Here is a 12,416-nt window from a genome sequence, read left to right as displayed (position 1 = left end):
TGTGTTAAAGCTTCTATGGAGCTGAATACTGTACGTCTAATAAAGAAAGCTGGTAATCGTTATATTAAGTGTGTCAGTGACCATATGTATCTTGTGGTATTCAGTATACAAGGATGGATAAAAGGTGTTTTCACTGATTTCCTTTTTGTTGGTTTGCAGGATTCCTCCCACAATTTAAAAAAAAAAATACATTGTCATTTCTTCTTGCGTTGGTTTGCTTGATTTTTGCTGGCTTTGGGTTGGTCAGATCATTTAAACCTCAATGGATGAATTGAATTAGACCACAAATCAAATATTTTCATCTTTATTTGTGGTAAGATATGTGCCACCAGCTGTACAAACAAGTTTTATTTTGAGTAAAATGTATTCTGAATGTGAACAGTGTGTTTGAATGATTTACAAACTTGAAAACTTGAAAAGTTCTGCATTATGCAAATTTGAATGACATTTATTTAAATGTTTTGCTTTTTTTTGTATGTAAACTAGATTTTTGAAGCTCAATCATTAATACTGAGAAGGAAAAGTAGAATCCATTGTGTTGTAATTTCACATCTTTGTGTGGAAAACAATCTACAAGATTTACTTTTTCGACAGCATCTACCTGTATTTAATCTATTAAAAAAATGCATCCTAATCATACCTTGACCATTTTAGATCACTATAAAGTATTACTATTAGATACTAAATATTTTTAATTTCTACTGAAATTGTGGTGAGCAATAAAAAACAACCAATAATATCATATTTCAGTATTGCATCCTGATTGTTGTTGTTTTTTTCCCCACAATGAGAAACAGTTCTTTTCTTTAATATTCTTAGAATGAAATGTCCACATTAGTTGCACATTCAAAAATGAGGCCATGGATTTTCTCGTCAGTACTGCTTGGACTCCTTTTCCTCTCAGTTTCATTAGAGGTTCACATTAGTACAGTAATCAGTTTTCAGCTATCTCTCAATATGTCGCGATTAAAATGTTCAAACATGGTTGTTAGTTTAGCTGATGTATACAATGTACAGTGTTTTTTTTGTCAACTGTATGTGTATAAAGTCTGTCTTGAATTGAGCGGTCCTAAAACGTCAGGGAAGAGGCACTGAGTGAGGCACGCAGTTCTCCTGCCTCATGGTAGGGGGCGCTGGTGATCCCAGGGATTCTTCTTGGAACTCTACGGCCTCAGAAAAAGTGATGACAGCTACAATCTACAGTCAGCAAGTCAAGTGCAGCTGTTCATTTCTTTTTTTCGCTTGCCTTGCCTCACTATAAAAATGGAGGATTACATATCTCAACTCAAATTTTTTTGATGCTTTTGTTCTGAAGGAACTGCGCATGGACTTCATTTATAAGTAAGCATAACATATAAACAAACTTGTAGGCAACAACGTCACTGTTTTGAACTATGTCGCTGAAGGCCCCTCATTACACGGAGCTGCAAACGTGAGGCACCGACTAAAAAAAGTGTGATGTAGCTGTAAGACCACAAGAGGGGGCGATAGAGCTGAACTACTGTTCAGGTACTGTCACCCCCTTTAGGTCCAGGTCCGTCTGCCGGTCTGTCTGTCTGGCTGTCTGTCTACCTATCTAACTGTCTTGCTCATTGTGCAACATGATGTGACTGCCCTACCTCTCCCTATTCCTTGCATGCTTACATGCTTATGCAGATGTACACACTCACACAAGCACACACAAACATCTATCTATCTATCTATCTATCTATCTATCTATCTATCTATCTATCTATCTATCTATCTATCTATCTATCTATCTATCTATCTATCTATCTATCTATCTATCTATCTATCTATCTATCTATCTATCTATCTATCTATCTATCTATCTATCTATCTATCTATCTATCTATCTCTCTATCTATCTATCTCTAGGAGGAAGGGTCTGACTTCACATACAGTGCCACTGAGGATGAGTCACTTCACACCTTTCACACAGTTTCACTTGAAGCAGTCTCACCTGGCAGAGCACATGATGGTTTCATCATCTTTGGTGACTCAGTGCTCAGAGGTTCACACACTCCTCTCTAGTGAAAAAGACACATCTCTGCTTCTCTTTCATAATTGGACAGAAACATCTTGCCAAGTTAAAATATAGATGAGGTTTCTGATTTATCAAAATATTCATGATCCGATATGATATCAGATCATGAATTCCCAGATGTTTTGGTTGTGGAAATTAACACTGCCTTCCTCCAACCATGATGATCCTTTATCAGCTCTTCTTATTTTATTTATGTGTTATCAATCCTAAAGAGAGAAGGAGAATGAAGTAGAAGAGGTCACATACTGATGCTGAACTCATCTGTACAGTTTGCATCAGCTTATAACATCATATCCTATTTGTCAAAAGTGCAAACAGTAATATTATTCCATTGGGGGTTTTTTTTACCATACATAGAGTATCTAATTCTCAACCCTGTTCCGAGGAGGAAGGTTTATTTATAAAACTTCATTATGTGGCACATATGGTTGTAAATGCACCTTTATGGACACTTATCACCAACAGCTGCTGCAGTTGGGAATGCTATATATCAGTTCAATGACACAGACAGCCACGTGTTAGGGTGGGAATTTCCCGTGTAACCAAGCAGTCAACTGATAGAGGAGAAAATTCTCGTGTAATCTACTGGTCCAGTTACCGCTGGGGTTCTCCACAGCACTACCCCAGAGAAGAACTGTCACCCAGCTGTAAAGGAGAGCGGAGCAGATATTACTACAGTCCATTTCAGTCATATAAAAGAAGAAATCTTTCATCGAGTGCATGAACTCCTTAAATCAGCAGTGTGATGATGTGACAGACCGTCACGAGGCAGCTCTTGATGAAATTACTTCTTCGTTATCTCTTTTTATAAATCTTGAAATATTTCCTCCATATGTTGGTTAACTTCCTTAAATGAACTGACACAAAAAGTGTTCTTTTTCTCCCTTTATCTGCCTGTTATATGTTGGCAATAGATGTTTTTATGAAAACCATTACTACGCTGAATTGTTCAGGAAGTGCATTGCAGTTTCTGGTAGCCCTCTCTCTGGTAGATGATATCTTTACATAAATGCAAGGACATTAAATACATGTCATCCTCACTGGCCACATTTATCAAAAAAGCCAGGAAGCAGAGAGACTCAACTCTGTAGGGATCAATAAAACTCAGCACTAACAGAACTGCTTGAATTGGTCATGGTAAGACGTATGAACTTTTGTAAAAGTAGGTGACGCCTAAGGAACCTGCTGGCATTGCACATTGAGATAAAACCATGTAGTTATGATGCAAACCAAACTCCTCCCATCCCCGCTTTCATTTCCAACCACAAAGTAATAAAATTGTAAAAAAGTAAAATCAACTAACCTGACTAACCAGGGGTGTGGCAATAGAGTCACTATAAATAAAGCATGTCAGGAATGTCATTCATAACATGGCCAGACTCCATCTGTTGAGGTGTTGCGCTCTCATCTATCCTGACAGACGCACCATGCTCAGACCGCTCACCTGTCACCCATTTGTTTCCTGCACTCTTTTGCTCGTGGTCATCTCCAGCTCAGGGGAGAGCTGGCCTCACACGGACCATGATGGCAGACTGGATGTGGACAGCAGAGGCAACCAAAGAGCCCTGCTTCTGGAGGCAGTGAAAACAGGCATCCTCACATCCTTGGGTATGGGCAAAGAGCCGACGACAAATACAAAGGTGTCAGAGGAAGAGCTGAGGATGATGTTTCAACTCTATGAGGAAAAACTGCTGGAGATAAGAGGCAATTCCAGCCAGATGATGAGGGAAACTTCACAACACGCCATGTTTTCCGTGCTCTTTCCATCTACAGGTGAGATATTTGTTAGAGGGAGACGTCAGAAAGGCAGCTATGCCTCATCGGGTCAGTGTCACAGTTGAGTGACTGAACTGAAAAACCAACCCGAAAAGTTTGTGTGGGAGTAGGAAAGTTTATTTCGTAACAAGCTCAAAGAATCTTGCAGTGTGAGTTTACATGTGCAGACAAAGTGTGGTGGTACTTTGAATGCGTTTTCTATACACTAGGGAGCAGGTTAAACTACACCCACAAGTTTAACTGTGGAGTTTAAACGTGTGAATGGAATAAGAGCCACCAGGACAGCAGAATGGACACACATCCTAGGTGGTATCAAACAGAATGTGTTTTTAGGAATACCATGTCGCAAATGTATCAACACTAAGGGTAAAGTTTCATGCAATATTTCAGAAATCAAGAGATAATGTTGTCAATTTTGTCTCTTATCAATGTTATCTCTGTGTTTGCTTTTAGTGGAGTCAATAAATTTGCACAACAGAGGACGGATTCATTCGCATCAACGCCGGCAGTGGTACAGAGCTGTTTTCCATAAGAACCCCAGTATCCAGACTGAATTATCACTCGCTCGGGCGGAGCTGAAGGTTTCCAGGCAGGTTTTGGGTCGACCCACCTCAGTTCAGCCTGAACTACGACGAGAGGTTAAAGTTAGAGTCAACAGGATGAAGCCCCTGAACTCTGCTGCACGGACACACACTGATTCACCGCGTGCCGCCAACGTGTCAAACACTGATATCATCCTAGACATCAGCCCTGAGGTCAAAAGGTGGATGAAGACTGGTGACAATCAGGCTCTCTGGGTGGATGTGGGGATAGTAGTGAGTGGAGAAGATGCAACTGGGGCAAAACCAGTGATTTCTTTGGAGTTAGAACTCAGAGCGAGGAGGAGATTGCCGCGCTCTGATGAGGGAGACACCTGCCACGAACAAGGATTGTGCTGCCGCAAGTCCGTCACCGTGTCCTTCAGAGACATCGGCTGGAGGGACTGGATAGTGGCTCCATCTGAATATACCATACATTACTGTGATGGCGCCTGCCCCCACAATTACAAGCCTGCAAGCATGCACACACAGGTGAAGTCTCGGCTGCACCAGATCACCAAAGGAGGGACCCCTCGTCCCTGCTGTGTGCCGGCAGCCTATGAGCCCATGGTCCTCATGCATTATGACAGTCAGGGGAAAGTGAAACTGACAACTTTTGAAAACTTTATTGTGAGTGAATGTCATTGTGCATGAGGAAAGACAAGTTTTGTTTTGTTTTTATTTTATTTTATTAATTTTTTTAACTCTAACTTCTGGAAGAGAAAATATGTTACATCTTGAAAAGACTTGACATGCACTGAAATTTCCCTTGTATAACAGCCACGTATTCAAAGTTGAATTTAAATTAAAATCTCAAAAATCCTCTTATTTTTTTTGAAAATGAAGAAAATATGTTGTTTACTGTTTTGTGGATTAGGTTGTATATCTGCTCATTCATCATGCAACTTCATAAAATTATTTGTTTTATTCTATTTAAGTTTTATTTTAAGTTGTATTTATAGTCTTAATCTTATGCTTACTTGTGTATTTTGTTTATTGTTGTTATTTTATGTTACGTTAAAAGTACTTAATATGTAATTATTTTCATTGTTATTCAAAGTACTGTATTGTTCAGTCATTCTATTTCTTGTTATAGATATTTTAAAAAAATAAATAAACATCATGTTTTATTCATACAGCCCTTGAGTTTTTGAACTTGTCAGCATGATAAATAAAATGAGCATTATCTTTACTAATATTTGTCATTTATCAATAGAAGCCACGCTAGAATAGCAGGGTCAGGGTGAACCACAAAAATCAGCATGAAGAGATAACATATCTCTGATAGCCTTGAACGGTTTTCACTCTAGCCTTGACCACAGAGTTAAGTAACAAATTACATTAAGTCGATAAGGTAAATATACTGTAAGTAAAAAGGAGTAAACTCCTTGCTCAAACTACATATCAGTGTGATGAAGTAGTAAAGAATAATAATAAGAAATAACCTTTTTTTTCCAGTCTAGCTGTATATTATATATATTTTGCTTTTGTGCTTTGAAGTGTAGATAATTTATTAGGAGTAGTAATGATAATGAAAGATATCCAATGAATACAAGTATAATCGCAAAGATGAGAGAAAAGAGAAAGGATCTCATTAAGGGGGTTAAAAACATACGTAAATACAGCAGAGCAATTTGATAAGTGTGAACTGAAATCAGCAGAAAGCACTCAAATGTTTTTAGTTTAATTAGACATCACAACCCCAATAAGAGATCAATCATTTCAACTTTGAATAGTTGCAGGTCAAATATGGTAAATATGACCATAACCTCTTTTACAATGAATAAAGTAGTTATATTAAAGGGTGGAACATGTTGGCTGACCATGAACTACTGAATAAACAGGCAGACCGATAAATAAGCAGTTAATCAACATTTCAGACACAAGTGCTGACCGTTACACTTTGGTGTAAATCCAAACCTGTGCCTGGTAACTACTCATTCACTTCCTGATTTCTACCCTTTTTGCTCTTTGTTTCAAGGTCAGCATCTTCTGCTATTTCACAACCATGGGTGAATGGAAAGGCCTTCAATCTTGGATTCTGAAAGGACTGGAGTTTCAGGTACCACCCAAAGTATACAAGTATAAAAGAATTGGGGACAGTGTTTATCAGGCCCTCTGTGTGGACGAGATAGACAGCATGAACTCATTAACCTCTGGCATTTGGCCTGGTTTGAATCCAAACACAGCTTTACTGAAGGAGTATTACTGTAAGAAGCACAATTCTTGCTCTTTCTCTCGCTCTGTCTTTCGTTTTCACACACTTTCTCTCTTTATCTCATAGGCCACGCAGTTATAACGTTTTCGTATCCTCAATTGTAATGCTGACCTTAGCATTTTTCTTATAGGTTTTGATAACACTTGATTTTATACTATCGTTTTTGTGTAAAATCTTTTAATGTACACAAATAGGAGGTTATTGGCCAAAAGCCTGAAGCTGAAACGTGACAATCTTATTTAATTATAAACAAGCAAAATCATTTTATCCCCTAATTTTCTATGTGGACTGCAAATAGCACTTCATACAACAATTTACGTAACAGACAGATTATAACATAAACCCACCAGAAAAATCATTTTCGATGCTTGACAGAAGGAATTGAACGAGATTATTATAAATATACAATCTTTGTCAGCGGCAGATGATCCCATCAAGATCGGGTTTTATCTATTAGACCTACAGCTTTATTAAACAATAAGATTTTTTTCTATCCATGCAAACATAAATGTGGAGCATATTTTCACATTCACCCCATTTTCTTTCTTACTTTATTTTAAGGCTGTTTATTAAAAGGTGAGAAAACACTTAGTCTTTAACATTAATAGTCTGTTCTGCTAGAATCTTGCTAAATCTACTGGAGTGATAATTGCAAAATGAATAATGCAAAAACCTGCATGCTAAATTTGTCCTCTCTGAAAGTCAAAATCAAAAATTTATAGATTATTTGTGATATTTCTTGATATTGCAAAAGATAATACATATAATATATATCAGAGATATTACATATGTAAAAGTAGTTGGTTCTTCGTAATAAATTATTTTGAATTATTGCCAACATGTGGTAATCTGTAGTGCACAGAGTACAATCTCAAATTAACTTGTCAAAAAATTGAGATTGAAGTGTGGAAACTCCTAAATACACTGGATTCATTAATTACAACACTGTGTCTATATATAGTTTAACCCTTAATCTAACCGATGATCTACAGTAATATATGCAAACTGTACTATAGATATAAAGTATCTGAGCCAGCAGTTGTACTGGAACTCATTACAGACTGGTTTTATGGTAGCAGGTTGGATCATAAAGAAACAGCCTTATGAAACTGTAAATTTATACCACAAACACGTGGAGCAAATAAAAGATGCTCCCCATCATGAATCTGGCACGATGTACAGATTATCTTCTTGGGAGTCTGAGAGGATGGACAGGTTGCATGTCGGGTCATTGCTGTATATTGCATCATCTGGTAAATCACATTGCAAATACAAATCCTCTTCAGGATCACCCAATAACCTGTGGAGTAAAAGGAAGCGTGGTGGGTAATGTTCCTTCATGTTTCTAATACCAATGTGATATAAGACAAATATTATGTAAACTGTGTAGATTTTCTTTCCCCAGTTTCCATTCTTGTTCAGAAAAACTCCAGAACTGAGTCACCAGTCACCATGTTTGATCAAATGATTTTAAATTGGAGGAAACAAAAGGAGAAGGGGACCTCCTCCAGATACGGGCCAAACTGTGTACACAGTCTGGAGCAAGATTGTGCAAAATGGGGAAACTCAGAACGCAGCGTTGTTTCATCTGTTTCCGTTTTCATCTGTTCATAGATTTCTTTACTTTCAGAGGTGACATTTTAACTGCACATTTCCTCAATATTGGACAAAAAACGGTGAAACTCATCCTGTCAGTTAAAACTTTCCCAACCAGCCTTAAAATACTTCATATACAGCTTACCTGCCCTGATTCACTGTGCAGCTGTTGTTTTTAGTCCGAGTTGTCAGATTTTCATAAATAGGAGTTTGTCCTCTTGACTGCTGTCTGCTCATAACAGTGTACTGATGTGAATCAGCCTCTGGTATCTCTGCACAGCCCTTCTTCTTCTGGCTTCGTTTATGTCCCAGATGGGACACAGCCCTAATTGAACTGCGATATTTGTACAAAATTACACCCGCTACCATCACGAGAAGTAGAAAGAAGACAGTCAGCCCTGCAGCGAGTCCTACAGAGGCGGCCGAGCCCGAACATACGGAGGTCTCATTTCCAGGGACACAGGTGTCATTGAGGATCATGATCTACAAGCATGGAAAGTAAAAAGTTACTAAGATTTCAGGAACTTTTAAAGTTTTTTATATTGAAAAAGCCTCTAAAATATATATATATATATATATGATTCACTTCATAAACAATATACTTATTTATTATAATTTTCATTATCTTAAAAATTGAAGAGATTTTATAAAATTATTAAATTAGCTAATAATTAAAATTCACAAATCCTTCTAGGAAAATTCTATTGAAAAAAAGTTCTTGCTAAATTAAAGTTTCCTCTTAAATTAAAGGTCAATCAGACAATAATCTCACCAAACAAGCCTTTGTGGGTTCAGGTCAGAAATACAAATGGTGGTATTATGTCATGTAAGCGCGTCTTTAATAACGCATGACACTTGCAACTGTGAAGTTCCCTTTTTACTGAAACCATGAATATTGAATAAGTTGAACACTTCCTGTAAAATCGCTTTCCTTCAATAGCTTGCCTCACTGCACAGGATGAGCTGACATGTTCAGATTGATTGCCTGGACATCCTTTAGAATTCAAATATTGAATGTGAAAAATTAAAAACAAACGGCATCTATTGTTTTCTCTCATCACAGTTCTAAATGAAAGTGTGTTTAAAAAGAGGGAGTTGGATATCGATCACACAAACACACGTGCGAAAGGATTTCAGCGTCATGAAGTTAAATGACTGTCATCTCTGCTCTGCATGCCGATCGAGCTGCATTAATAAATGATATGACATAATAGGAAACTATCACCAGCACATTCACACGGACATACAGCAGAGTTCAGCTGGACCTTTACTTCCCCCTGCTGTTACTTTCACTGCCCACATGCACCAGCCTGCGCTATAGATAAACAAAACTTACACACTGAAAATTTTGTAAAACTTGGGGGAATACAAGTAAATATGTTACAGGAGGGAATGCCTGATCTTGAAGACGATCTGGGATAAAGGAATAAAATGTCACTGTTTTTTATCATCCCAAAGGTCCTGGGGACAGTCATAAAGTTGTAATAAAAAGGAATGCTTGTCCTTCTCAGACAAATTAATTCTTCTGCATTTCTCTCCAGACTTATTTAATTATTATTTGTGTTTTCTGACTCATCTTAATCAAGTTTGCGTGCAGGATGATCCCAGGTGTCAAATGTACTTCTGAAGTTATTGACTGAGGTTTAAATGCATGTATAGTTAACACACATCTATTGCTGATTCAGCAGCCATTGCATACCCCAAATAATATCTTGCAAAGGCAAAGTGTTCAAAAATTCCGGATTTGTGCAAAAATAGAGAACAAAATTAGTCTGCTGTCATTTAGGTGTATTTGATAAAGTGAAATGAAACTTTCCCAGTACTTGTCTCAGCACTCAAGTACTGCTGTTGGTGCATTTCTGATGCGTATTTCATTATCTGAATAAAGTGCACAGGAATTCTCTACAAAAATACAACTGTATGTTCAACTTCAAGCTGGCATGGTGGCGCGGTGGGCAGCACTGTCGCCTCACAGCAAGAAGATTCTGCATTTGATTCCTTTCTGTGTGGAGTTGGCTTCCTCCAAAAACATGCAATTTAGGTGGACTGATCATATCAAATTGTCCTGAGGTGTAAGTGTGCACGTGGGTGGTTGTTTGTCTTTCATGTGGCTCCGCGATACACCAGTGACAAGTCCGGAGGGCACCTTGCCTTTCGCACGTACTCAACTGGGATAGGCTCCAGCAACCCCCGTGACCTGGCTGGGGGAGAGATGATCATGGTCCAAATGGCAGACGGCTGATAACAGAGTAAATGTTGCCTCGGCCTGCACTCCAGTTGCTTTTTGTCTAAACTACCAGGATTACTAAGAGAAAATTCATTAATCACACAACGGGGAAATTCAAATGTTGCAGAGGCAGACAGGTGTACATTAGTATAATGGTACTGGTGTACTTTTACTTTACATGTAAATTACTATCTCCTGAATTTTGGACCATTGTCATAGCCCCAAATGATTGCAGGTGCGGCATTTTAACTCGCAAAAAATGCTTTTCATGCTCTATGTTCCTGTAGTACGATTACTAAACCTCATCTCATCTGATATCTAGCTCACAGGTGTCTTTGTGCATACAGCAGCTCAACATATCAAACTCCAACTGTAATTAAGAAATAAGAATGGACATGCACTGGACTTTTTCCTTCCATATTGATGCATTTATCAAGTCATGATTGTCAGAGAGGCCAGACTGCGATGGTTTGGACATGTCCAGAGGAGAGATAGTGAACATATTGGTAGAAGGATGCTGAGTTTTGAACTGCCAGGCAGGAGGCCTAGAGGAAGACCAAAGAGGAGGTTTATGGATGTAGTGAAAGAGGACATGAAGGTAGTTGGTGTGAGAGAAGAGGATGCAGAAGACAGGGTTAGATGGAGGCAACTGATTTGCTGTGGCGACCCCTGAAGGGAAAAGCCGAAAGGAGAAGAAGAAGAAGATCAAGTGATGAACTGGGGAATGGGCTTCACAAAACAGTCACAGAAAGGCCAAATCTGTTAATTGTTTTTGAGGAGCTGTTGTGTTACAACAGGTGCTTGCATTCCAACAGGGTTTTTTTTTTTGTTAAAATGACATGCCCGACATGCCCGATGGCATTCAAAACCGATTTGAGAAATTATTTCCATGTGTCCAAGCACATTTACGTGGATGACATTAAATTCCCAGCAAAAGGAGCATCCATCTTGAAGAAACTAATTTTCCTTTTCGAGTTATTTTTACAAGATTTTGGTATGACCTTGGAAAGGGAAAATCATGCAGTGACTTTAACGACTACCCCTTGTTCTCTGTTCCCTTGGTTTGGTACCTCTGATCTCCTGACACAAATCAAGATTGCCTGGGTTTGTTACTGGGACCATGATCTTTCTGACACTGTGAAATGCGGACGGCTGCAGTGTTGGGGAATCTCCATATTCTCTGGAAAGTTGTAGTTGAGTTTGACAAAGCACCGCTTCCTGGAAGGTGTCCCATTTACTGCCTGTAGAGGGGATGAGGGTCAGCTCATCATGAGCTGATGATGACCTTAACCAGCTTGATATGGCCAAGATCACCTGAACCCTCTGCGACATATTACATTACGGAACAGTAATTAGCAATCATAACAGTAGTAGTAATAGTAATTTTAATAATAATAGTAATAGTAATAGTAATAGTAATAGTAATAGTAATAGTAATAGTAATAGTAATAGTAATAATATGCTACACAGTGTGTTCACTGCAATCCAGATGTGCAGTCCGCCTCCGCTACACCCCCGCGTGGCGACGCGTGAACCCGAAATCACAACAATTAGGAGACATCAAGTCAACGCGGAATAACCGCGTTGGGCGCAGGAAACGGGGCGATTCTACCTTCAAAATAAAAGCATGCCACTTCGCGAAAAAGACGAAGCACCGCGTCATGAAAACCTGTCAACACCTGGCTATTTTCTCACCATTTCCCTATTGTGTGGATTTAGATTGTGTGATTTTATGTGATAAATTATGTTTTGAATCAATATATTGGTCCAACCACCAACCAGTTTTCTGTATTATTTTCTACTACTGCCTGTTTAAGAAAGGACAACTTAATTGATTGTTGCCTTTAGTGGGAGAGGCCATATGACTGAAAACTGAATAAGATCTGCCAGATAGAAATGTTTTCCTTAGATTTAAGAGAGAAACATATATTTATAACAGCCAAGCTGTGTCTATACAGTATTTTATTTCTTTGT

The 12,416-nt window shown here is 38.4% G+C and overlaps 1 protein-coding gene and 1 long non-coding RNA gene across 2 annotated transcripts; one reads left to right on the top strand and one right to left on the bottom strand.

The window, feature by feature from the left end:
- Positions 1-3,439: 3,439 nt before the first annotated feature.
- Positions 3,440-5,089, top strand: LOC137612305 (inhibin beta C chain). Its single transcript, XM_068340774.1, has 2 exons — positions 3,440-3,820; positions 4,277-5,089. The coding sequence occupies exons 1-2, from the start codon at positions 3,475-3,477 to the stop codon at positions 5,053-5,055; spliced, it is 1,125 nt and encodes a 374-aa protein (XP_068196875.1). The 5' UTR covers positions 3,440-3,474; the 3' UTR covers positions 5,056-5,089.
- Positions 5,090-5,129: 40 nt separating this feature from the next.
- Positions 5,130-9,064, bottom strand: LOC137612306 (uncharacterized). Its single transcript, XR_011038837.1, has 3 exons — positions 8,988-9,064; positions 8,361-8,698; positions 5,130-7,919 (listed from the first exon to the last, which is right to left on the bottom strand). It is a non-coding gene; the product is annotated as an uncharacterized lncRNA (long non-coding RNA).
- Between the last annotated feature and the right edge of the window lie 3,352 nt (positions 9,065-12,416).

This window comes from Antennarius striatus, chromosome 18 (genome assembly GCF_040054535.1).
Source record: "Antennarius striatus isolate MH-2024 chromosome 18, ASM4005453v1, whole genome shotgun sequence".
Lineage (NCBI taxonomy): Eukaryota > Metazoa > Chordata > Actinopteri > Lophiiformes > Antennariidae > Antennarius > Antennarius striatus.
The sequence above is the reverse complement of the archived record's forward strand: the minus strand, read 5'-3'. Positions and strand labels throughout refer to the sequence as shown.

Excerpts from the sequence above, each read along its gene's own strand:
- LOC137612305 (XM_068340774.1), top strand. The coding sequence starts at position 3,475 with ATGCTCAGACCGCTCACCTGTCACCCATTTGTTTCCTGCACTCTTTTG. Across the intron at positions 3,821-4,276 it reads CGTGCTCTTTCCATCTACAG|TGGAGTCAATAAATTTGCAC; the intron begins GTGAGATATTTG and ends GTTTGCTTTTAG.